This window comes from Pygocentrus nattereri, chromosome 1 (assembly GCF_015220715.1).
Source record: "Pygocentrus nattereri isolate fPygNat1 chromosome 1, fPygNat1.pri, whole genome shotgun sequence".
NCBI lineage: Eukaryota > Metazoa > Chordata > Actinopteri > Characiformes > Serrasalmidae > Pygocentrus > Pygocentrus nattereri.
This window is the reverse complement of record NC_051211.1, coordinates 47,728,822-47,751,906: the sequence shown is the minus strand read 5'-3', so window position 1 is coordinate 47,751,906 and position 23,085 is coordinate 47,728,822. Positions and strand designations below refer to the sequence as shown.

General features: G+C 38.1%; 1 protein-coding gene across 2 annotated transcripts in view; it reads left to right on the top strand.

Annotated features, from left to right (window-relative positions):
* Positions 1 to 23,085, top strand: part of cped1 (cadherin-like and PC-esterase domain containing 1) — an 84,888-nt gene that overhangs the window by 18,382 nt on the left and 43,421 nt on the right. Inside the window, exons 3-13 of one of the 2 annotated variants that reach the window (XM_017712185.2) lie at positions 6,010 to 6,104; positions 6,612 to 6,693; positions 9,967 to 10,039; positions 11,515 to 11,671; positions 15,147 to 15,274; positions 17,112 to 17,184; positions 17,764 to 17,922; positions 18,452 to 18,556; positions 18,790 to 18,938; positions 20,890 to 20,942; positions 22,136 to 22,322. In XM_017712185.2, coding sequence (XP_017567674.1) covers positions 6,010 to 6,104; positions 6,612 to 6,693; positions 9,967 to 10,039; positions 11,515 to 11,671; positions 15,147 to 15,274; positions 17,112 to 17,184; positions 17,764 to 17,922; positions 18,452 to 18,556; positions 18,790 to 18,938; positions 20,890 to 20,942; positions 22,136 to 22,322 — 1,261 coding nt within the window. Of the gene's footprint in view, positions 1 to 6,009; positions 6,105 to 6,611; positions 6,694 to 9,966; positions 10,040 to 11,514; positions 11,672 to 15,146; positions 15,275 to 17,111; positions 17,185 to 17,763; positions 17,923 to 18,451; positions 18,557 to 18,789; positions 18,939 to 20,886; positions 20,943 to 22,135; positions 22,323 to 23,085 lie in introns of both variants that reach the window. The other variant, XM_017712183.2, reaches the window with a different exon arrangement.

Here is a 23,085-nt window from a genome sequence, read left to right as displayed (position 1 = left end):
TTGTTTCCTCCCTTGATCTTTGTTTATGATTAATACCTATACTATACATTTATGTTTGGTTAATTTGTTTTGCTAATACAATCATTTGTAGGACTGAAGGTTGAGGGTGTATCTAATTGCGACTTTTTTGAGCAGTTTGATAACTGTGATTTAAACTGTGATTTTTCTCTATATACATTAAGTTGTAGGCTTGTTTTTTGGCCAAAAAGACCAGCAGTCTTTTGGATTGAGGCTTGAATGCTGAACTTGGAATGATAGACTGCCAGTTATTTGTGACTGTGTTGTCATTTACTCACCACATTGATATTCAGTTGCTTCTGATTGGTCTAAGTAAAATACAGGTAATTCATAAGCTCTGTGTTATTCCATTAGGTTTACCCACTTAAAACCTAAGATGAGTTTTGCTGTTGATGATGTGGATGATCTTACAACTTGAAAATTGCACTCTTTACATTAGCAATTTAAATGTAAAAATGGTTAATCTTTCTCTTTGGTACCGTGCCAATAAAGAATTGGTTGATTTTTATTGGCATATTATGATACATGAATAAATAAATATTACAGTTGAGTGTGTGTGTGTGTGTGTGTGTGTGTGTGTGTATGTATATATACAGTACAGACCAAAAGTTTGGACACACCTCATTCAAAGAGTTTTCTTTATTTTCATGACTATGAAAATTGTAGATTCACACTGAAGGCATCAAAACTATGAATTAACACATGTGGAATTATATACTTAACAGAAAAGTGTGAAAAACAACTGAATATATGTCTTATATTCTAGGTTCTTCAAAGTAGCCACCTTTTGCTTTGATTACTGCTTTGCACACTCTTGTGTGGTCATGGTCTTCCAACAGTCTTGAAGGAGTTCCCAGAGATGCTTAGCACTTGTTGGCTCTTTTGCCTTCACTCTGCAGTCCAGCTCACCCCAAACCATCTCGATTGGGTTCAGGTCCGGTGACTGTGGAGGCCAGGTTATCTGACGCAGCACCCCATCACTCTCTTTCTTGGTCAAATAGCCCTTACACAGCCTGGAGGTGTGTTTGGGGTCATTGTCCTGTTGAAAAATAAATGATGGTCCAACTAAACGCCAACCGGATGGAATAGCATCCCGCGGCAAGATGCTATGGTAGCCATGCTGATTCAGTATGCCTTCAATTTTGAATAAATCCCCAACAGTGTCACCAGCAAAGCACCCCCACACCATCATACCTCCTCCTCCATGCTTCACGGTGGGAACCAGGCATGTAGAGTCCATCCGTTCACCTTTTTTGCGTCGCACAAAGACATGGTGGCTGGAACCAAAGATCTCAAATTTGGACTCATCAGACCAAAGCACAGATTTCCACTGGTCTAATGTCCATTCTTTGTGTTCTTTAGCCCAAACAAGTCTCTTCTGCTTGTTGCCTGTCCTTCGCAGTGGTTTCCTAGCAGCTATTTTACCATGACTGATGCATTCAGACTGATGCACGCAGTCTCTTCTTAACAGTTGTTCTAGAGACGTGTCTGCTGCTAGAACTCTGTGTGCCATTGACCTGGTCTCTAATCTGAGCTGCTGTTTATCTGTGATTTCTGAGGCTGGTGACTCGGATGAACTTATCCTCTGCAGCAGAAGTGACTCTTGGTCTTCCTTTCCTGGGGCGGTCCTCATCTGAGCCAGTTTCTTTGTAGCACTTGATGGTTTTTCCGACTGCACTTGGGAACACTTTTTCCCAATTTTTTGGACTGACTGACCTTCATTTCTTAAAGTAATGATGGCCACTCATTTATCTTTACTTAGCTGCTTTTTTCTTGCCATAATACAAATTCTAACAGTCTATTCAGTAGGACTATCGGCTGTGTATCCACCTGACTTCTGCACAACACAACTGATGGTCCCAACCCCATTCATAAGGCAAGAAATCCCACTTATTAAACCTGACAGGGCACACCTGTGAAGTGAAAACCATTTCAGGTGACTACCTCTTGAAGCTCAAGAGAATGCAAAAGGTGTGCGAAGCAGTAATCAAAGCAAAAGGTGACTACTTTGAAGAACCTAAAATATAAGATATATTTTCAGTTGTTTCACACTTTTTTGTTAAGTATATAATTCCACATGTGTTAATTCATAGTTTTGATGCCTTCAGTGTGAATGTACATGATTACATTTCATAATCATGAAAATAAAGAAAACTCTTTGAATGAGAAGGTGTGTCCAAACTTTTGGTCTGTACTGTGTGTATGTGTGTGTGTATATATATATATATATATATATATATATATATATATATATATATATATATATATATATATATATTATATGTTACATATAATTACTTTCTCATTAAAATGTGCTTCCACAACAGCACAGTTCGTTACACACAGCAAACCCTAAAAAGGGGAAATCAAATCTTGCAAGTTTATTGTATGTAGCTAAGTACAGTTAAAAGGAATGGAAGTAAGGAGCTTGTTTTGGTAACAGATGTTCACTAGACATGTAGCCTACACATTACGCTTACACACACTTGTAAAGATGAAAGAGTCACAGGAGAATGGCTTCATTTGGATTAGTTGACCTCTAATGACTCGCTCTCTTACACACATGCATACACACACACACAGTCTCACTCTGTAATACAGAGGTTAATGGCATACAGGCAGTGTGGGCATGCAGTCGAATGGAGTAAGGAGAGAGGTGTGGGGGTTATGAGAGGCCTGGTTGTTTTGTTAATGGGCAGGTGGGTTAGGTCTTTTCGTTTTGATCACTGCATAGTTGCTGTCCTGCTGGAGGATCACAACCAGTCTCCAAAATCCCCTCTTCCGTCCTCCAGCCCCTCCACCCTTCCTCCCTGGGTCATAAAATTCTGCGAAGAGGTCATTGTGATGGAACAGTGGACCAGCTTTGGCCTGATATGCTGCTTAGTATTTTACTTGGGCTACTAATAATAAGTTATTTAAGCATATCAGTGTGCTATTACTTTTGGTCATTGAGTAACAAAGGTGTAGATCTCTGGCCCCAGATTGATTTGATTATAGTTTTTTAGGAAGCTATTCAGTGCATCATAAACATTCACATTTCTAATTGTTTAGAATAGATTATTTTTTAAATGATACACTGATTATAGTAATTATAGTGATTGTTAAGTTGATCAATTTTTGAACATAACACAACAAAACTTTCATTCAAAGCTCTACATGCATTTACATGCACAACTCTACTAGATGGATTATGTTGTACATTTTGTAACATCACTAGTTAGCCTTTCGTTTTTTTTGTGACACATCGAATCAATCCCATATTTAATACATCACATGTTTGTCAATGTGTGGTCCTTTACTCTATTATTTGTGTTTTCATGTTCTTTGTGTGATTGAGAATGAATGTTTATGTTGCCAGAATGGTTGTACCAGTTGCCTCATTTATCTATTGATATTCACATACACAGCTGGACGTCCTGTATTGGTAATATCAGAAGGAGATAATGCCAGTAGATGCATTGGAATGCCATGGCACTAACGGCATGATTTATATTTGTGAAAATATTTTTCAAATGACAAAGTAGGACTAGACTTGTAACGTTGATATTTTGCACTGTTATGTTATGGTAATTCGGGTGTACTGGCATATCAAGAGAATATGTGTAAAATCTCATACACAGAGATAGGGTGTATTCTGTGCTTACACATGCAACTGTGTATGTTTAAAAGTTTTATTACACACTTCCATAATTTGTCAATGTGCTGGATTGAATAATGAGCCTTAGTATGTAAGAAGCCTGGGATTGATAGGCATTAACCCTACGCAGGCTGTCAGTAGCTGCCTGTCAGACAGATTGATGGGTGGACCTGCTGAGAATTGGCTGGTCTGATCAAAGCACAGCCCCTAAAAAACACAGAATAGTACTGCAAGATTACTCTCTCTCTCTCAGCTGTCTCAGCTGTAACAGTGGTGTCTCCATGCTCTTTAAACACTGCACTCATCTGCATAGTCTGTGTTGTGTGTGAGATGCAGTGTTGGTTGCAGTTTGAAGGAAGGCATGTGTGTGTGATGCATTGGCAGTGGTGAAGAGACTCATTAATCAGTGAGCTGCTTGTGTACTGAACCTGTACAGTACTGAGATTAAAGAATTGTGCCATTAACCCAGACAATAGAAAGGTTTGGGCTTTGTTATTGTTTGAAGGTTTATAATTGCAGTGCACTCTGCCTCATTAGAAACTAATGCTACTGCTAGAAAGACCCTAGTGGAGTATGCTAAATAAACTAATTTCTCATGAACTGCATTGTGCTTCATATATACTTTTATTGAGTTTCACAGTGCTGTTGGCTACTGTAATTCTCCATTGCCCTATCCATAATATGCTATTGGATTGCATAATATATTGTTTGTGAATTATTATCACAGTACTGGCCCAGGATGCAGTAATTACTTGAGCCCTCTAACCAGTCATTACATTTTTTTATTGCATGTTGTGAGCATCTGACATATGCACGCCAGTCATTAATTGTATTATATCAAGATTCACTGATGTATTTGTAATATATTTCAGGGTATATCACAGTTTAAATATGCAGCAATATGATATTATGTCCATATTTTGTGGTCCCTAATACATTGCCAAACAGATCTTGGATCAACATGTGGCACGCAGGGTTGCTCATCTCTCTGTTACAATCACTGAGCTTGCAAAATTGGCTACTCAAAGTTGTTGCTTCTATGAAGGGAACTATTCAAATTGTGCATAATGGTCAGTTCATAAAATTCTCTATATGGTCCATGTCACATCTCTGTTGTGATTAAAGTGATAGATAGTCTTTAAGTAAGTGGGTGGGCCCATCTGATTAATTATATTAATTATATTATATTAAATTTTCACTTTTTAATTGCATAAGCCACTTAGTTTTTTTCTTTTTCACTAATAACTTGTGTTGTCTTTATTTGTGAGCTATTATTGTGTAACACACATAGTAGGCACAAACTATATTTTTGAATATCAAAAAAAAAAAAAAAATCCTCCACATGAAGTAGATTTTTTGTTGGGATTTGTTAGGAGGGCAGGATAGAGGACCAATTTCCTATAATGCCCTTAGGTTTTACATAGTGCTTCCTGCCATTCAGTATGGGGCGGTGCACAGACCTCAGTGCCAGACACACGCCAGCCCATTTCCTCCAGCTCTGCTGACCACCACAATAACTCCCAGATGTGGCCCTGTTTCATTTCTTTTTTTTTTTTTTTTTTTCTTCCTCTCTCTCACACACCCTCCTGCCTGTTGCTCACTGTAGCACATTTCCCCATACTTCTTGATCCAAGTCGTCGACGATGTCCCTGAGCTTTGAAAGTGATTGCAGAATTGATTGGAAACCAAGAGATTTTCCGTGATACTTTAACAATATGTCTTGGCCTCTGTCTCACATTGGAAACTGGCTCTGTGGTATTGGTGTTTGGGCTGGATTGTGGGTGACCCACTCTTAGGCTTGACTCCCCTATAATGGGCTCACTGCAGCAGGCTAATTAGGAACATAATGCCCCATGTTTAATTTAGGGGATTAAAAAATAAATTTATAAGCATTAAGAATTTGCCCCCCGTCTTTGATGTTTTGAAACAACAGATCTTTCTTTTTCACCATCTGCAGTCATTTCATTTTTATGGTTCTTCTGTAGGAAGGCAAGATTATGGGTATCCTGTTTTATTAGTAAATAAAGGTTGAAACGAAATCTCTCTCTCTCTTGCTCTCTTTCTTTCTCTGTATCATTTCTTCTTTTGCCTGTTGCTAAGGGGTTTTATAATCTACTTTTATAATCGTTTTGAGGGCCATAAAAGGTTATTTCGGTTTCATGGTGTAATTTTCATTTTTAACCTCTTGTTCTCTAGAGGTACAAAATACAGGCACTTCCACAATTTTGTGTTTCAGAGTAACAGGCATTTAAAGCTTACACTGCCACAGGTCAGACTCTCAATCAAGGCATTCTCTCTCTCTCTCTCTCTCTCTCTCTCTCTCTCTGTTTATGTATCTCTCTCTGTACATACAGATGGTCAGGAGTTGTCTGTTCTCATATGTCTGAAGGGCTCTGAAAAAAGTTGCCTCCGAAAAATCAATTTTGCCCATCCACAGCCTTATCAGAGGGTAAGTCTGACCAATCATACACTTCACTTTTACCCACTAGCTTATACTACTAACCAGCATATAGAAGAATTCTGGTCAGTAGTATAAGCTGACATGAAAGCCTTAGATGTTGTGTGAATATAACACATAGTCAATGGAAACGTGATTCTTCATGCATGTTGTTGTTAGAAACGGATGTGAAATCAGATCTGGCCAAGAGATTCAGAAGTAAAAATATTTATAGAAGGCAGTGAGGCCCAAACCCAGTACAGAGAGAGATTTCCCTCATGCTGAGACCTTAGCTCAGACTCCAAATAAAGCCTGAACTCCATTAAAAGCCAAAAAACTGCCAGTATGTCTTTAACATGTCACCATAACCAAGTCAATTATAGCCCAGGCGCAAGCATTGTTCACTGCCAGAATTATGGACAAAAATGTCACAGTGTCTTAAAGGTTATTATAAAGTTATAGCCCTGACTGTTGGAGGTCTTTGAAAACTCAGCTGAGCTGGGTCAAATCTCTTCCCAGGTCAACGTTATACCAGCATTTGTTGGAGCTTTTTTGGACATGGGTGGAGTCTGTCGATTTCTGACGCATAGCTGTTTGGCAGGTGAGTAAACATGCCAGAGAAAGATGTGCTCAGTGTGGCCAGTTGATCAGTCATTTCCGGTATTCTTCATTTATTTGGAGCCTATTAGCCATAGCCAATAACCTTACTTGATGTAACCTTACTTGCTTTTTAAATATTGATGTACAGATTAAATTTAACGGTGGTTTGTGCAGCCATTGCTCTGTTACAATTTCATCTTAAAGATGAGATCTGTTCTTTGTGGTTTTATGGTTAGAAAAAACCTAAAACTTCAACAGTATCAACATGGAGTCGATAGAAATTCATAAAAGAATGAGTTAGCATCTAATATATCATTTTGATTAAGAAAGACCTTCATTTAGACTGTGTGTTTCCCACAGTCCCACTCTTCCAGTTGAGCATTTGCTTGGCTGACTTGTGGAGAGTACAGAATGTCCCAGCTCTTAACTCTCTCTGTAATTAATAAGAAAGGTCAGCTTCTTAGGTGATATTTACCAAGACGGCCTGTAACTGTTTTAGGGGTAAATATACACTTTACGTGCCCCATAATCACAGTAATGGGCCTGTTAGCTCGGGCTCATAATGTAGTTACAAAAAAAAATACTCATCTTTTTTCTGAATAGCTAGAAGGGCCATTGAAAGGCTGGCATTCAGTGACGCTCTTTGAAGATGATAATTTGTCTTTGCTTCTTCAGACCATTTATGTTCATCACCGCCCAGTGACTTTGCAGGATGCAGATAAGAGCAATTCTCTGCCTTTATACAATAGTGATTGATTTTGATCCACTTCTGGGTAGCCGTGGTGTTTTTATGAAAGAGCAGCTTTGTCTTCAGGTTTGGAACAATGTTGTCTTTCCCCTTGGCCTGTCTCCCACATAAACTTTGATGGCCGATTGAGTCCCGGCACTTTGAGGGGCTGCTGGGAAAGGTTGGGTTCTTTTCATGATTACATGTGGAGGCATGAAACATACACAAACACACAGGTTATGTGCGGGGTCACCGACTGAGCTGAATGTGGATTCAGTATTGGTCTCACACACAAGCACTGAGTGAGGTCTCTGGTAAAAGCACAACTTACAAGCATATTTTTTATGATAATTGAATTCAATGAAACATTACTGCTGCTTTTTTGAGGTTCTGTTGGTTGCTTTTGGTTTTGGTGGTGTGAAGTGAGTAATACAGCATAGTACTATTTGCTGATCGGCCACTTCATTAAGTACACCTTGTTTCTGCACTCATTGTCCATATTATCAGCTCCATCTACCATATATGTGCACTTTGTAGCTCTATAATTACAAATTGTAGAACTTCTGTCTCTTTGTATATATTGTTAGTCCCTTTTACCTTGTATTCCATGGTCATGACCACCACAGAGCAAGTATTATTTCTTGGTGGATCATTCTCAGTACTGCACTGACGTGGTGGTGGCATGTTGTCAGGATGGATGGATTAAACTTGATTACTCATTTACACCATCACTATTTCACATCACAGTCTTCTTAAAAATTACTGCAAAGATTATTTGGCAGTTTGAACAACAAAGCATTAAATTCTCCATCTGGTCTTTATTACAGTATGAGGCAGACCGTAATAGACACACCCATTTATTTGCATTTTTGCCACAAATTGTTTTAATATACAGTGCCTTGCAAAAATATTCAGATCCCTTAAAAGTTGTTAGATTGATCTGGATTACAAATGATAACATTTAAAGTTTAAAAATATTGGTTTTATGTAAGAAAATATTCTGTCACAAAAGTTACTAGCTGAAAAGTGCTGTTGTTCAAGTATTCATCCTCTGTGCTGCAGAAGCTCTCTATTTGAACAAATGAAAGATGTCCTAACAAGGACATGGGTGGCTTACAATCGGCCTCTATCTGTGAATCGTTTAAAATGTTGACCTTTTCTAGTTGTAAGACCTTAATTCAAATACCATTAGTCAGACTATGAATCCAAATGAAAGCTATGTAACTGAAGATGAAGGAGTATCTTAAGGAAATCAGAGGTAGTTATACACAAGCACAAGAAAGAAAAAAAGATACTCTCTCAATGTCAAAGCAAGAGGGGGGCTTATGAAGGAAACCACAGAGAGGCCAAAATCACCTTGTTTAAATTCAGTGCCTGAGACTGGAGTGAAGTTGCATCTGGTACCTGCACCAGTGTGTTGAAAAACTAAAGCTTAAATTAAAACCACCAGGACAATGAGCAGGCACAAGAGCAAAGCAACACGGGAGTGGTTGAACAACAAAAAGGTGAATGGTTGTACTATGGCCATGTCAACATCCAGAATTGCTGTCCACAAGTGCCGTCCAACCAACCTGAACAACCTGGAGCTAAACTGCCAAGAAGAATTATATTAGAAACCTGTGCCACAGAATTAAAACAGTTATTGCAGCAAAAAGTAGTTCTACCAAATACTAGTTTGAAGGTCTTAAAGGAATGCTTATGTCTTGAAAGAATGCAACATCAGTTTTGAATTTTTTAAAGATCTGCTGACAATGAATTTGGACTTTGAAAATTCACTTTAAGAACATATAGATTTACAATAAAAATACTGTCAGTGTGTCATTTGTAACCCAGATTCAACAGACATTATATATATATATATATATATATATATATATATATATATATATATATATATATATATATATATATATATAGTTGTTAGTGTTAGATGTGTGTACTGGGAGTGTGTGTTTATATCAGAGAAGTGTGAATATGATGTATGTGCTTTGAGATATGTGTGGTTTGTTGCCACTGCTGTTGAACTGGAAAGGAATTTTTATTAGCAGAGCAGTGCCAGGGGTGTTGCACACACACTCATGATATGCAGAGCAGGGCATGTGCTAATGAAACCAAACACACATTAAATACGCATATTGACAACTTCTCAGTTCCTTATTCTCATAACTACACCATTATTACTTTCATAGTAGTTGCCGAAGAACTGCTGTGACATCTTTAGTTTAACAGTATAATAACCCTTTACTTCTAACATTTTTGCAACACACTGTAGTCACTGTGGTCCTGAATCTGCTCTCCTCCTGTGTGCACAGTTTACCTTTAAACCAAAGGAATGCATGAATTCTGCTGAATTTGTGAAACTGCACAGCTGCAAATACAATGACAAATATGTCTGCATGCCTCCAAGTGTCCATGTGTGAAGCTTTTTAGTAGTTCTGTCCCTTCTGTGCCTGCTGGTGGGTGGCTGTGCTTCAGTAGCTGCACTTCTTATAAACATTATGAAATTGGCTAATCTAACCTAATTTCTGTTTTTCTTTTCATTTTCAGGAGTATCATTACCTATAATTCCTTCTGCTTGTGCCTTCTCCAGACAAGGAACTGGAGGAACCGAAGAAGACTGGTCAGATTATTTACTTCATAGAAAATGGTCAACAGATATTTGAACAATGGCTAGATTCATGGAACATAACAAAAAAAAAATTTAAAAACATAAAAAAGATGACTCAAATGCAAAATCAACATTATTGGAAATTGAGTGACCCTTATTAGTCCCACAATAGGGAAGTTTAATCTCTTCACTTGACCCATCCATGCAGTAAAACACTACATACGCACTAGATTGCAGTGAGCCCACTTGCCCGGAATGGTGGGCAGCCTCAGGGATCAGTTGGGGGTTAGGTGCCTTGCTTAAGGGCACTTTAGTCATGTACTGTCAGCTCAGCGGATCGAACCGGAGACCTTCCGGTCACAAGGCTGGTTCATCAACCTCCAGCCCAGACCTGGACAAAAACAGTTACACTACCATACTGATTAAGATATGATAACAGTAGTAGATAATTTTACTCACATCTATGGAGATCACACCTTCAAAAAGTTTTGACAGTGTTATTTTTGTATATTCTTTCAACTCGCTTGCAATCATTCATCTGCTAAGGGTCCAGATTACAACTGATGTTTGAGTGCAATTACACCTTTCCACCTGCGAGGTCTCCAAGTTCCCCAATCCACAAAATTTACATAGTGTAGCTTTCAACACACTGTCAGGTTATTTGTTGTGTACCCTGTCAATTTCCAATATAATTTACTACCTGCCTTAGACAAACATACAGTTTAAAAAGATTTACACCATTGGATTGTTTTAGTAAAATTAAGCCTTGAAGACAAAATGGAAATTGAAGTACAACCAAGTATTCAGAAAATGTTAGTAAACCTGAATAGAAAAGTATTATTGTAGACGAGTTGTGATGCATATAGTAAACCATAGTAAGCCAAAACTGACTAGCCAGAAACCATAACTACAAGTTTGTTACTGGCTTGCTAGCCTACCTGCTTCTGCAGCGTAAAGTCCAGCATAGGCTGCAGTCCACTGCAGTGTCTAAAATGTTTAGAAGTTAGAAGTTCGATCCCTGGTGATGCTACAGCGATCCAGAAGTCCAAGAGAGCAAAATAGGCCTCGCTCTCTCTGGGTGGGTAGGACGGCCCCTCCTTCTTCCTCCATCATTCAATGTGATGCTAGTCAGCGCAGGCGTCTGTTAGCTGACATAACAGATCTGGCGGTTGGTGTTTCCTCCGAGCGTGTTCAGCTGTCCAGTGACATTGCATGAGTGGCAGTTTGAAAAGATACGATGGCGGGTTTTACAGATCTCGGAGGAAGCCTGTGTTAGCCTTCACCCTCCTAGCGTTGATAGTATTGTGTGATTGGGGGAGTCCTAGGTAGCGGGTGGAATTGGAAACGACTAAATCTGGGAGAAAACAGTAAAAAAAAAAAAAAAAAAAAAAAAATAAGAATTAGTTTATTTTAACTCATATGGAAAATGTGATTGCTGTGGTTGGTGCATTTTGCTCATCCCTGCCTCTTCTTTCTGTGTCTTTTAGGAATCTACTCACCCAGCCCAGCTCTTTAGCTAGCCAGGGCCTAGTTGCCGTAGTGAATGTGTATGTCTTGGTCAGTTCAGCGACACCCCTCACTGCATTCCTTCACCAAACAGGTCTGGTCAAAACTCACCTGGATAAAAACAGTTACGCTACCAAGGTAAAGTAGACTCCCCATCTGTTAATTAACCAACCCTCAGCAACACTAAAATGACCAGGGTCAGTAAACGATAGACATTATGTTCTGTTTTTCATCCTGAACACAGTCATTGTTTAATTGATTTATACACATTGAAGGTCAAACCAGCAGGGTCTCAGAGAGAATAGGAAATTGTCTTTTTTTTTTTTCCAAAATGCATTTGAGGGTGAGCTATAGTACAGAATGTTCTGTAGCTTTCGTTCATTGATAACATTTAGCTGTTGTATTCTTTTTAAGCAAAGGTAGAGCAATGTAACACACACACACACACTTGCCTAGCGCTGTTTTGAATGGCAGTATTTTTGTATTACTATTCTGTTCCAAAGACTAATGTCTGTAATTTCCTCTCAAGCCCTCTAAACAAAGTAAGACTAAGGCAGCTGCTTCAGTTCAGCTTGCAGCACATGAGGAAAATTGATAGCAGTGTTTGGACAATGGCATTTTTAGTTGTGTTCACACTTGCTGGGATTGGTTCAATTAAAACAAACCCTAGTGTGGTTGTTCTGTTAGTGCTATTCATAAGAACAACTGAGAATGCTACTGCGCAAACTCTGGTGATCTCCAAATGAGTAACAAACAAGACCCATTGAGAAGGACTGTCTCTGTATGTGTCCAACTATCTCCTATCTGTAGACCTTCTGTGATACCTGCAATGGTTGATCTTCTGATGTTGTTTTAACATATCATTGTGTTTATCATCTCTCTATGAGTGCAGAATGGGTAGTTTCAAATAGATGGTTTACATTTTAAAACATGGCTGAGGCATGGTCAGAGCCAGTATAAAGTAGACAGGTAAGTTTGAGCAAATAGTTACATTATGTATTATTGCAGCACATTTTTGCCATTTTTTAAAAGCAGAATTCCACTCAAAGCATAACTTCCCATATTGTCTTGTGCTACAGTATCACAAGACATACATAAAACCCACACTTTTAGTTAGGCCAGAAGGTTTGGTCAATATTATGCTAGACAGTTGTGACTTTTTATGCATATTACATATGTTTACATTTGTTTGTGATATTTATTTTTGTTCAGTGTCAGACAGGTCAGTGTGAATGCTAAGCAAAGAAGACCTAAAGTTCAACAGTATATGATTTTTCTCCTTTGAATCGAACCGAATTACAGATATAAACCTTGCATCACATTTCATTACATGTCGTAAGAAAAGTTTTGAAATTTACCTGCAGAGAAATGAAAGGCAAGGTCCTGAAATAGGACAAAAGTAGAATGATGCTGAGATAACTCATGCCATGTGCTGCTCATTAGGTTTTTATTGCTTTGTAACTATGCTCTCATATGTGAGAGACATATTTCACTGTATTTATTAGGCATCTATCGGCCAGTCATCAATCCAGTAAACAGTTGGAAGCCACATGTAGATGTCTTTTCACATTACAAGAATCCATGTGTTTGTGTAGTGTGCAGTGGATGTGTGGGTGAGTGTGATTGTGCATATATGTATGGCAGTTTATCTGTCTTCTGTGTGTGTGTGTGTGTGTGTGTGTGTGTGTAGTTGAACTTTTACGCATGCGTGCTTTTTTATTTGTGTGTTATTGACAAGGCCAGTGGCACAGAACACTCATAAGTCTGTGCGTGGGAAAACAATGCGGAGCCAACACTTCTCATCTGCATCTCATTTCAAACTCATAAACAAACTCTCTACACACTGCTGCCACCTGCTGAGATGGTTGTGTCATTACCAGCAGGCTGTGGTTTCTGATGTTTGCTTTCATAGAGCAAAATGTGCAACTGAGTGGTTTCTCTTACAGCACTGCTTATCATGTTTGGTCGAGCATGAACATTACTCAAATAACCCAAAATGCATAGAAATGATTTGTATCTCTCCATTTGTCATTTCACTACTTGTGATGCACTACAGTTAACAAGATTGGGTGGACGGACTGAACACAGCTACCTGATGAATTCATTCATTCATTATCTTTACCATTATTGATTGTGTTGTCTCATATTAGCTGTATAAAGCTACTGTTTTCTATTTGCCTAATAGAGCATATCTGTGTAAACACATTGTTATAATCCATGGATATACACTGAAAACAAGTAATGAATTGTTATCAGAAACACCTATCATATAGGTGCACCTTGTAGGTTTACAATTACTCACTGCTACTGCACAATTTATCAGCCCCCATCTACCCCATCCATCAATGGAAATGGACCTCCATATACCACTGCTCAAGAGGTATAATTTGGATGCTCGACCATTCTCAACCCAGCAGTGACACTGACTTGGTAGTGACATGTTAATGTGGTGTGCTGGTAATCAGGAATGGCAGTGTTACTGGATATTTTAAACATTGTATACACTTGCTGACTACTTTGTTAGACGTATCCATCTTGCTAGTACTCTTTGTAGTTGTATGTTTAGAAACTAGCTCATCTTTTTCCATACACAGTTTGTGTCAGTCAACCTCTGGCTGAATTTCTTGGTTGGTGGACTGCTTGTAACGTAGCAGACACTCTGACATTTTTGGAAACTTCTGCAACACTGCTGTGACGGGCTACTGAGTGACACGACCATCTTAGCGTTGGCCCTATGATCAGGAGATCGTGAGTTCAATCCCTGGTGATGCTACAGCCATCCGCAGTCGGGAGTCTAGGAGAATACAGTTGGCTTTGCTCTCTCTATGTAGGGTGGCCCCTCCCTTCTCCCCCATAACTCAATGCAATGCTAGTCAGCACAGGCGTTTGTTAGCTGACGTAACAGATCTTTCCTCCGAGCGTGTACAGCTGTGCAATGACGTTGCATAAGCGGCAGTTTGAAAAGATGTGGTGGCGCATCTCGGAGGAAGCTTGTGTTAGCCTTCATCCTCCTAGCGTTGGTATTGTGTAATTGGGGGAGTCCTAACTAGTGGGTGGAATTGAAAACGACTAAATTGGGGAGAAACAACACTGCTGTGACTTACCAGCACCACAAACACTACCATGCCCCTACCATGTCAGTGTCTCGACTTTGGTCCTGTGATGGTCTCTTTCCAATAATGGGCAGTAGATAAGCAATAGTTAGTCATTTTAAACCTACAGAGTGTGCTATTATGGTAGGAGTTCAAAATAAAAAAATTATAATGCATGTGAGCATTTCTTTTGGTGTTTCTGTCATTTTGCTGATCCTTCTAATGACAGTTTCTAAAGTGGTGGCCAGTGACAGGCATTCATTGTCAATGTGTTCAGGACCTAAATCAATTAAAGTTAATAGGAATAGTTTCTCTGTTTGCAGTCCATCTTTCTGAAAATAGGAATCATATTGCCCTCTACTGGTGAAAATGCAAGATTTTGTTCCTTTCCATAACTATGATATTAGCAGTCTGGAGGGACCACATGACACGGACCCATGCTTAATTTTTTTAAAACTGGTCTTAGCAACTGGTGTCGTTGTATCATGCAGTACTGAGAGTTGTGGCTCTGTCTGTTTTAGCTGCTGGAATTCTTTTGTGAGAAGCTGGGTCACACACTGGCTCTGAAGGCCTTTGAACTCATGAAGCAGGTCATCAGTGAGGTGCTGACTGCTGCTGTTCTTACCACAGCATCCAGCTCACCACCCAGGTCTCTGTTGTGTACACACGTGTATACACGCACACACACACACACACACACACACTATGCAAAACAGCAAACGCCTTACACAGTGATGTAAAGGGAAAGCGATGGTTCTGTTTATCCTTAACCCAAATGCAGTGCTCCAGGCGGCGACTGAAACAGACACAACTGTGACCAAAATTATTAATTTGTGAGTAGTAAAATTAATTAACTCACCAGTGGTGACAGGTAGCAACTTTGGATTAGTATATTTTATGGGTAATTATTTATTACTGTTGTTCTGTATTTATTGATATTTATGTATTTTCTTACATCATTTTTATCTTAATAAGTAACTGATTCTTTAGTGTCACATGGCCGTGTCCGCCTGTCAAAAAAAAAAAAAACACCTGCACGCTCACAGGATTTCAACCAGAGCAGCAAAACATGACAACTACAGCATATAACCGGGATATTAATGTTGGCGTGTAGAAAATGGTGAAGCAAAAAATATTTGATTTTTCACGCAATCTCCGTCTCTGTCAGACCTTAAGAGGTCATCTGCTCAACCCCAGTCTGATTTAGGGACCAGTGAACCAGTGAAAGACTCACATAAGATGTACCTGAACAACCATCCATCCCAAGCACTTCATGCAGAAATACAACCACAGAATGATTTCAGAACTTACCTTTCAGATATAGTAATATAAAGCAGATGATACTGTGAATTCTCTTTGAAAGCAGGTAAAGATGTAGCTGGAAAATGATTTCTTAACAGAAACAAATAATTAAAAAAAAGATAGTGAAAAAACATGGTGAGAATCTAACGCACAAAAACTTACGTGATTTCATCTTTGCAAAGATTTCTGCTAAGAAAACTCCCTCAGCTCATGCAGTGTCTCGTGCAAGCGAATTAACAGCCGATAAAGAATTCAAAGAGCTTAAAATTAAATTCAGCACAGCCTACGTGATGGCACGTATAGTACTATGCTTCACCAAAGTCAACTCCCAAATCTTGTTAATTAAGAATAGCGAACTGATTGTGTTGAGAATCAGACATGGTGGAAGGCAGCGATACTTAAAGGGGAATTCACAGATTAAAATATGTTCTGTAGAATTCAGTGGTTGAGAAAACTGGCATTCAAACTCATGGCTTTACAGTGATGGTGATAGAAACCAGGACTCCTGATGGCTATAATGCAAACCTGGCCATTTCATTTACTATCCAAAACCACCAGTGAACCTACAGTTGTGTTCTGAGTTTTTATGCAACATTGATGATGATAAAATAGTCGTTAACTTGACCTTAGAATACCCTTCATGTTCCCTCCACTATGAATAGATAAAAAAAGTATATCACAGAGTTACTATAAAACGGTGCCTCGGACATCAGGCAGTGTATTTATAACCATTGCACATAATACCTTCCTGGGAGGATGCTTTTAACTCTTCAGATGTGTGATTCCTATCATCATCATTGTGAACAATTCTGACTCTATAAGTCTCTCTAGAACAAAGTGTTTAATACCAAACCACAGCATGAATTTGTTGACCATTAAATGTTAACCATTTAATTATGCAGAAAAGTTTCTGCATATCTTCCTGCATATTATTTTTTGTCCAATGTTTAGTTTTACAATGAATCATGAATATAATGTTATCTATGAAATTGGACAAAACTATATTGCACAGCTAAAAACACTACAGCAAGCTATCTTGAAAGTGAATTAGGTCTACTCGTATGTCCATTTTTATAGGTAGCACTATGTCATACAATGTAATATAAACAAGAGTCTATATAGGCAAGTCTGTTTGAGATTTATTAACGTGATCGTTACTTGGATCTGTTTTTTTTTTCCTGTAGGTGTCCACTGTGCTTTCAGCTGCTGACGTTCACTGTTCACTACAATGCCTCTGTTCATCCTGTGGTAATCATGGTAAGACTGAACACCTGCCATTGTAAAAAACAGTAAATAAACCCCTTTATTGTGTCACTCAGAATTCACTTATATATACAGCAGGAGATTACTGTAATGAAACCTGTTTTAAAATACAGCCTCTCATTATTCCTTTGTGAATATTAAGATAAATATTCCTAAAGTAATGTCCTTTTAGTGCATTAGTAGATGTGCATTTTCTTTTTACAAGTTTAGAGGTCAAATAAGATCCAAAAGTATTTAATTGCAGAAATGTGCTAGAAACAGCAGATACAAGTACAAATCACTCACTTCAGCATTCTTCAGTACCAAATGAACAACACATTTTCTGTCTGCATCTCACCAGTGCATTTATAAGATTGATGAGTTCTCATTCTGAAGGGAATATAGTTCCTTCTATGTTTTCATCGCTCCCCATACATTTTTCATTCTGTTTGTACAAGCTTCACTCTATGTAGTCCAGTGGAGACTTGTCCTGCTCGAACTGCTATAATCAACTTTGGACATCAGATGGCAGCACAACCCCACACATTTATTCTCTCCAGCTATTAGACTTCTTTCTCCCTCTCTTCCTCTCAGATACAAACTGACTTGCACTTTGATAGTATGAAGGATCCAAACTTGGATGGACAGGTCACCAAAGAATATGTGTTAGAAGATATGCTGAGACTGCTGTTTCCAGAATGCAGAAATGATGACGAGGGGCCCCGCAGTACTTGGGATTCAACTAAAGTTAAGGTACAGAAGGACAATAAGAGTGCTAAGTAGATACACAGAGCACAGGTATTTACCTGTTGCAGCACTTCATACAACTGAAAGTGAGGGAGTAAGATGTGTAAAATGTTGTGTTTTAACTATTATATTTAGATGTTTTTCTACATTATTTCATGTAGATGTGTACACATTTTATGCCATATAAAATACTATATTGTAATTTGAGTTTAGAAAAAGGATGATAGTGTTCCTCTCCCAGCTAAATGTTATATTCAGTAGCCAACTAATGTTATATTTCTCTACAATAAATGATCTAAAGGAGTTTGCTGACTTTTTAACTGATTAAACTCTCATTCTTGTTATATCCAAAGGCTTATTATTCACTACATGGAAAGCAGTGCAACTGAGTTGTTCTTAAGTTAAAAGAATGATAAAAATATTTCTTGACATGCTGGTAGGTCCAGACCAAGTTGAATGTGATTTATTTTCTGATGGTTTATATTTTGCAGATTTTCTACCCATATGTGAAGTGTTTACTTACTTTTCTATGCAGTACAGTGGCTGTGAATGGCTGAACGGTTTGTGCCTGTCCCTGGAAGAAATGCAGTTACTGCTTCAGTTTCATCAGCAACTAAAGGGATCTGACAACTTTCACCTGGTGTGTTGCTGTAGTTTAATTCATTAACTGTTGACTGTTCTAGGTGTTGGTAATAATTATATACTTGAGCGCTATGCTAAATACAGCATGTGCTTGTAATTGTTCCACAGCTTTTTTTTTCCACCCTTGTTACCCCATTTTAATGAAGAGCTGTTGTTGAATTCTGTGATGAAATAAGTTGTGGTATTTTTTTTCTTCTGTGCATGTATGTATGTGTGTGTGTGTGTTGGCAGCTGCACCCCAGATCATCTCATTTCTCCGATCTCAAGCATGATCTCATTCAGAGGTTCCCTGTTGCAAAGGATGATGGGAAGGGACAGAGTCTTTCAGTCCTGCTTGAACAACTCAGCTCCTACTACACAGAAAGAAACCACACAGATAGGTAATGCACACGCATACCCTTTTTCCACTGTTTTGCTTTCGGGAGCATGGTCATTTTAAAATTAAATTTTTGAGGTTATTCTTTTAGAATTCATAAATCGACCTTTAAATGTGATACATAAATATTATGTATATTTTAAAGAGCCTATGTCATAGAAAAAATAATTTCTCTCAATTTTGAATAAAAGAGTTAGAAGTAATATGCAAATATTCTTATAGTTTCAAAGTATACCATTCCTTACCCAATCCAGACAGCTCTCAGGTGTTCATGAGAACCAGCTAATATACCAACTCCAACTCCAGGAGTTTGGATATTTTGTAATTGCAATAACAAAAAGAATATGTCATTTTTTATTTCTCTTGACCCATTATCTATGCTAAATAAAGATTCAAGAGACAAGAGTACAAAGAAATGACCATAAATGTGTGGCTGACCAATTTTATAAAAAAAACTATATTTTATAAATATTAATTTTTTTTTTTAATTTTTTGTATTTTGTAAGTATAAACTTGTATTTAATATAAATTTGAATTTGATGCCTGCAATACACTCAAAAAAGTTGTGATGGGTAAAAACATGAGCAAAAAGTTTATAGAACATTCAAGTTAGACTGTTTTGACACATTCCACAATAAGAAGGTGACTTGGGAACAGGTAAGGGTATTATGATTAGATAGAAAAAAGCTAAGCAGCAAAGAATTAAAGTTTTTCACTGTCCTCCATACATAATAAGTGAAAATATTCACAGAAACCTCAGTCTGTGTTGGGCAAGGCTGGAAACCACTATTAAGTATGCATGACCTTTAACCTGCATGAACCCTGACTGTTGAACAGTTGAAGTCCAGTATCAAGCAAGAATGGGCAAAGAATCCATCTTCAACAAACAAAACAAAGCAATCAGTATTCTCAGTTTCCCTACTACTGAAAATGTAATGAAAATGATGATTTAACACAGTGGTCAATGTGCATCTGTCTTAACCTTTTTTGAGATGCAGTATTGCACACATCAAATTAGTTTATATTTACAAAATACAATTAAGTTGGTTAGTGAAAACATTGGAAAGTCTTGTTGGAGTCTTGTTTTTAGTGCATTTTACAAAATGTGGGGTTTGTACATATATTTGCTTAAAGGTACAGCAGTTTAGCTCCACCCATTCACACTGAAGTTCTAAGGAGTGGTTCAGCTCTAAGTACTCTTTAAATAAGGCTCAGTACAGGACAGCAAATCATCTTTTTATCAGTCTTAAAAGCACAGTAACAAAAACAACCTGTTCAATTTGAAAAATAGAAGTGAAAAGAGAAGTTGGAAAATGGTCAGATAAAAAAAGGAATTAGGACATTTTTACTACATAAAAAACACAAATGTGGACTTCATTTAATGTGGGGATGTCATTTGCAATCATATTGTGAAAAGATGCAGGGAATCTGGAGAAATCTAAGTCTGTAACGCAAGGCTGGAAACCACTGGGACTGTTGCTAAAGGTGTGTATAGAGAGAGAGAGAGAGAGAGAGAGAGAGAGAGAGAAAGGGAGAGAGAGAGAGCAAAATTACTACTTTTGCTGGCTTGCTGGGTGAATTTTGGCTGGTTGCAGCATAGCACCATTACACAACAACCTAGCAATCCTGGGACGTTTTGCAAAAGTGGAAAACAGATCGTACACGGGTCGTTATCATGTCTGGGCCTTTCCAGCCCAATCAGACAAATTAGAACACTTTAGCAAACCGAAGCCACTTTAGTGTGTGTTTATGTAAGTCTGTATGCATGTCTGCTTAGCTGTAAGAAGGGAAAAAGGAGTGACAAAATGAAATTACTACTTTTATAGTAACTGAAATCTTTCATTGCACTGTGATTTTATTGCAAGCATTATGAAGTTAATGCAGAGAGCTAGTAGAGATTATAGAGATTTTCTTGGTTATCACTGGAAAAAAATGGACAACTTTTTCCACAGCAGTGATGACCCAGCCAGCCTGGGACACAAGTCACATTCAGACACATCAGATTCAGGTAATTACTGCTCATCAACTGCTCATAAACTTTCTTTCTGTTCTACGTATTAATATTGCTATTACACAATCATAACTAGGGCTGTCACTATCAATTATACAGGGTGATTCAAAAAGATTAATCCGATTTCAAAGCACCATATTTTTAACTCTGAGGCGCCTAGGAACCCATCACATACCAACTGAAAGAGGGGGGTCATATAGTTTCTGACTGTCAGCATGGCAGTGAACCTCCAACAGCTCAGAGCATCATGAAGGACTGAAGGAAACATTTGGGTTGAAACTGTAATAGGTTTTGAAATGCTGAAAGTACATAATAAAAAACAAACATGAAACAAAGTAACAATAACTAAAGATGTGCATCATCACAGTTTCCTAGTGATTAATGAGATTTCCTTCTATACTATAAATAATCACCATATCATACGCTGTGCAAATAAAGATTCTACACTTCTAACCCAAGAACTCCTGCATGCAGCTACAATCGCTAGCCTACTCATAAATTTGAACGACTGAATCAAGAGACATTTAGAGATGACCATTTTACACAAAGGGAAGTAGCAAAATTTTCATTTCTTTTGCAGGTTTTCAGATATGAAAGAAACTGAGTGGAAGGGAACCGAATACTTAATCAGAGTAGCTGAGAGACAGGCTGGCTAATTGGTTTAGCTGATTGATATAGACTATGAAATGTCTGTAGGTCAATATAAATGGGTATCAAACACTGAAATAAGTAAAGCTATTAATGCCGATTGAGATTTATGTTCACCTACTGAACATATTTAATTCATGATAGAACATAAACTTGACCATATGTTCAGTAAACTAGAAAATTTCCTGTGAAAACATTGCTAAACAAAAACTCAAAAGGTTTTGACTTAATTTCCGTATCACAGTTGCTATCTGTATCTGTTAAATAGCTTAACTGAACACTCTTTTGAGCTCTATGTCAAAAGTGACTTAGTAGCTCCCCCTTGCAGAGAATGTTCTGACAGCTGAGCTCAGCTTTAGAATGATTAGCAGATACCGTGTTTATCACTCAATTTGGGAACTCATCACTTATATTTGTTTGTTTACTTTTTCAAATCAAGTAAAAGATTGTAGTTAAGTAATCGTGACAGCCCTAATAATAATATTTACAGTGGCAAAGTTTACAGGCAATTGCTTGATTAAAGCTATTTTATTGATCGGTAGACAGATGTGTGGATCCCCATCTCCGGCAGCTGTACACAGATCCTCCGCTGGTTCTGTCTCCAGCCTTTAACCCCTGGGTGAAAGAGTACCGAGCTGACGTTCTATTTGATACAATCACAATATGGATTAGGCCAGAACCTAAAAGTGCACGATGTCACATTCACCTGGACGAACACCGTGGACCCAGGTAGAACTGAATTCATTGACCTTTGTTCATTGTATAACTTTTCCAAGTTCTCTAAGTTGTCCAAATGTAATTGTCGGTGGGTTACATATGTATTTGTGCCAAGTCATGCAACCACTAAGTAAATGTGTACACACACACACACACACACATACTTCAGCACTGGAACAATGAACAATGACCCAGCCCAGCAGTGATCCAGCTTTTTGCACTAATCAGTCTTTACCTCTGATGTGTCAACTCACAATCCTGTCTGCCTTTGATTGATTTATTAGATTTATTTCTGGCATTGCTTTCCCATGCCTTCTGACCACACACACATACACACAGACTAAATCCCTGACTGTTCTCCATTAAGCTCTGTTACAGTTCACCATAACATGCCCCTTTTTACAACGTGTAGTCTTTGTTCTGCGTTCAGTGAAAAAGATTAATTAGATATTTCGATTTTAATGCTGGATTATGCAGCAATGCCTCGAGGCGTAGCAGTCTAGTAACAGAAACTGAGAGGGGGATATTGTCACTTTCTGAGCATAAAACTATGAAGAACTCTTTTCTTTCCTTTACACCATGTAATATTTCAGAGATTTAGGAAAAATTGATGTAATTTCCTTTTTAACTTCTCAGGCTATTGTGTGTCATTGCTTTGTAAGAGTGCATTTAAATGTGATCTATGAACAGTACAAAAAACAATCCACAGACAATGAAGGGCCATAGATCTTCAAGAAGGGATTAGGAGTCTGAGCTTCCTGTCTTTACTTGACAC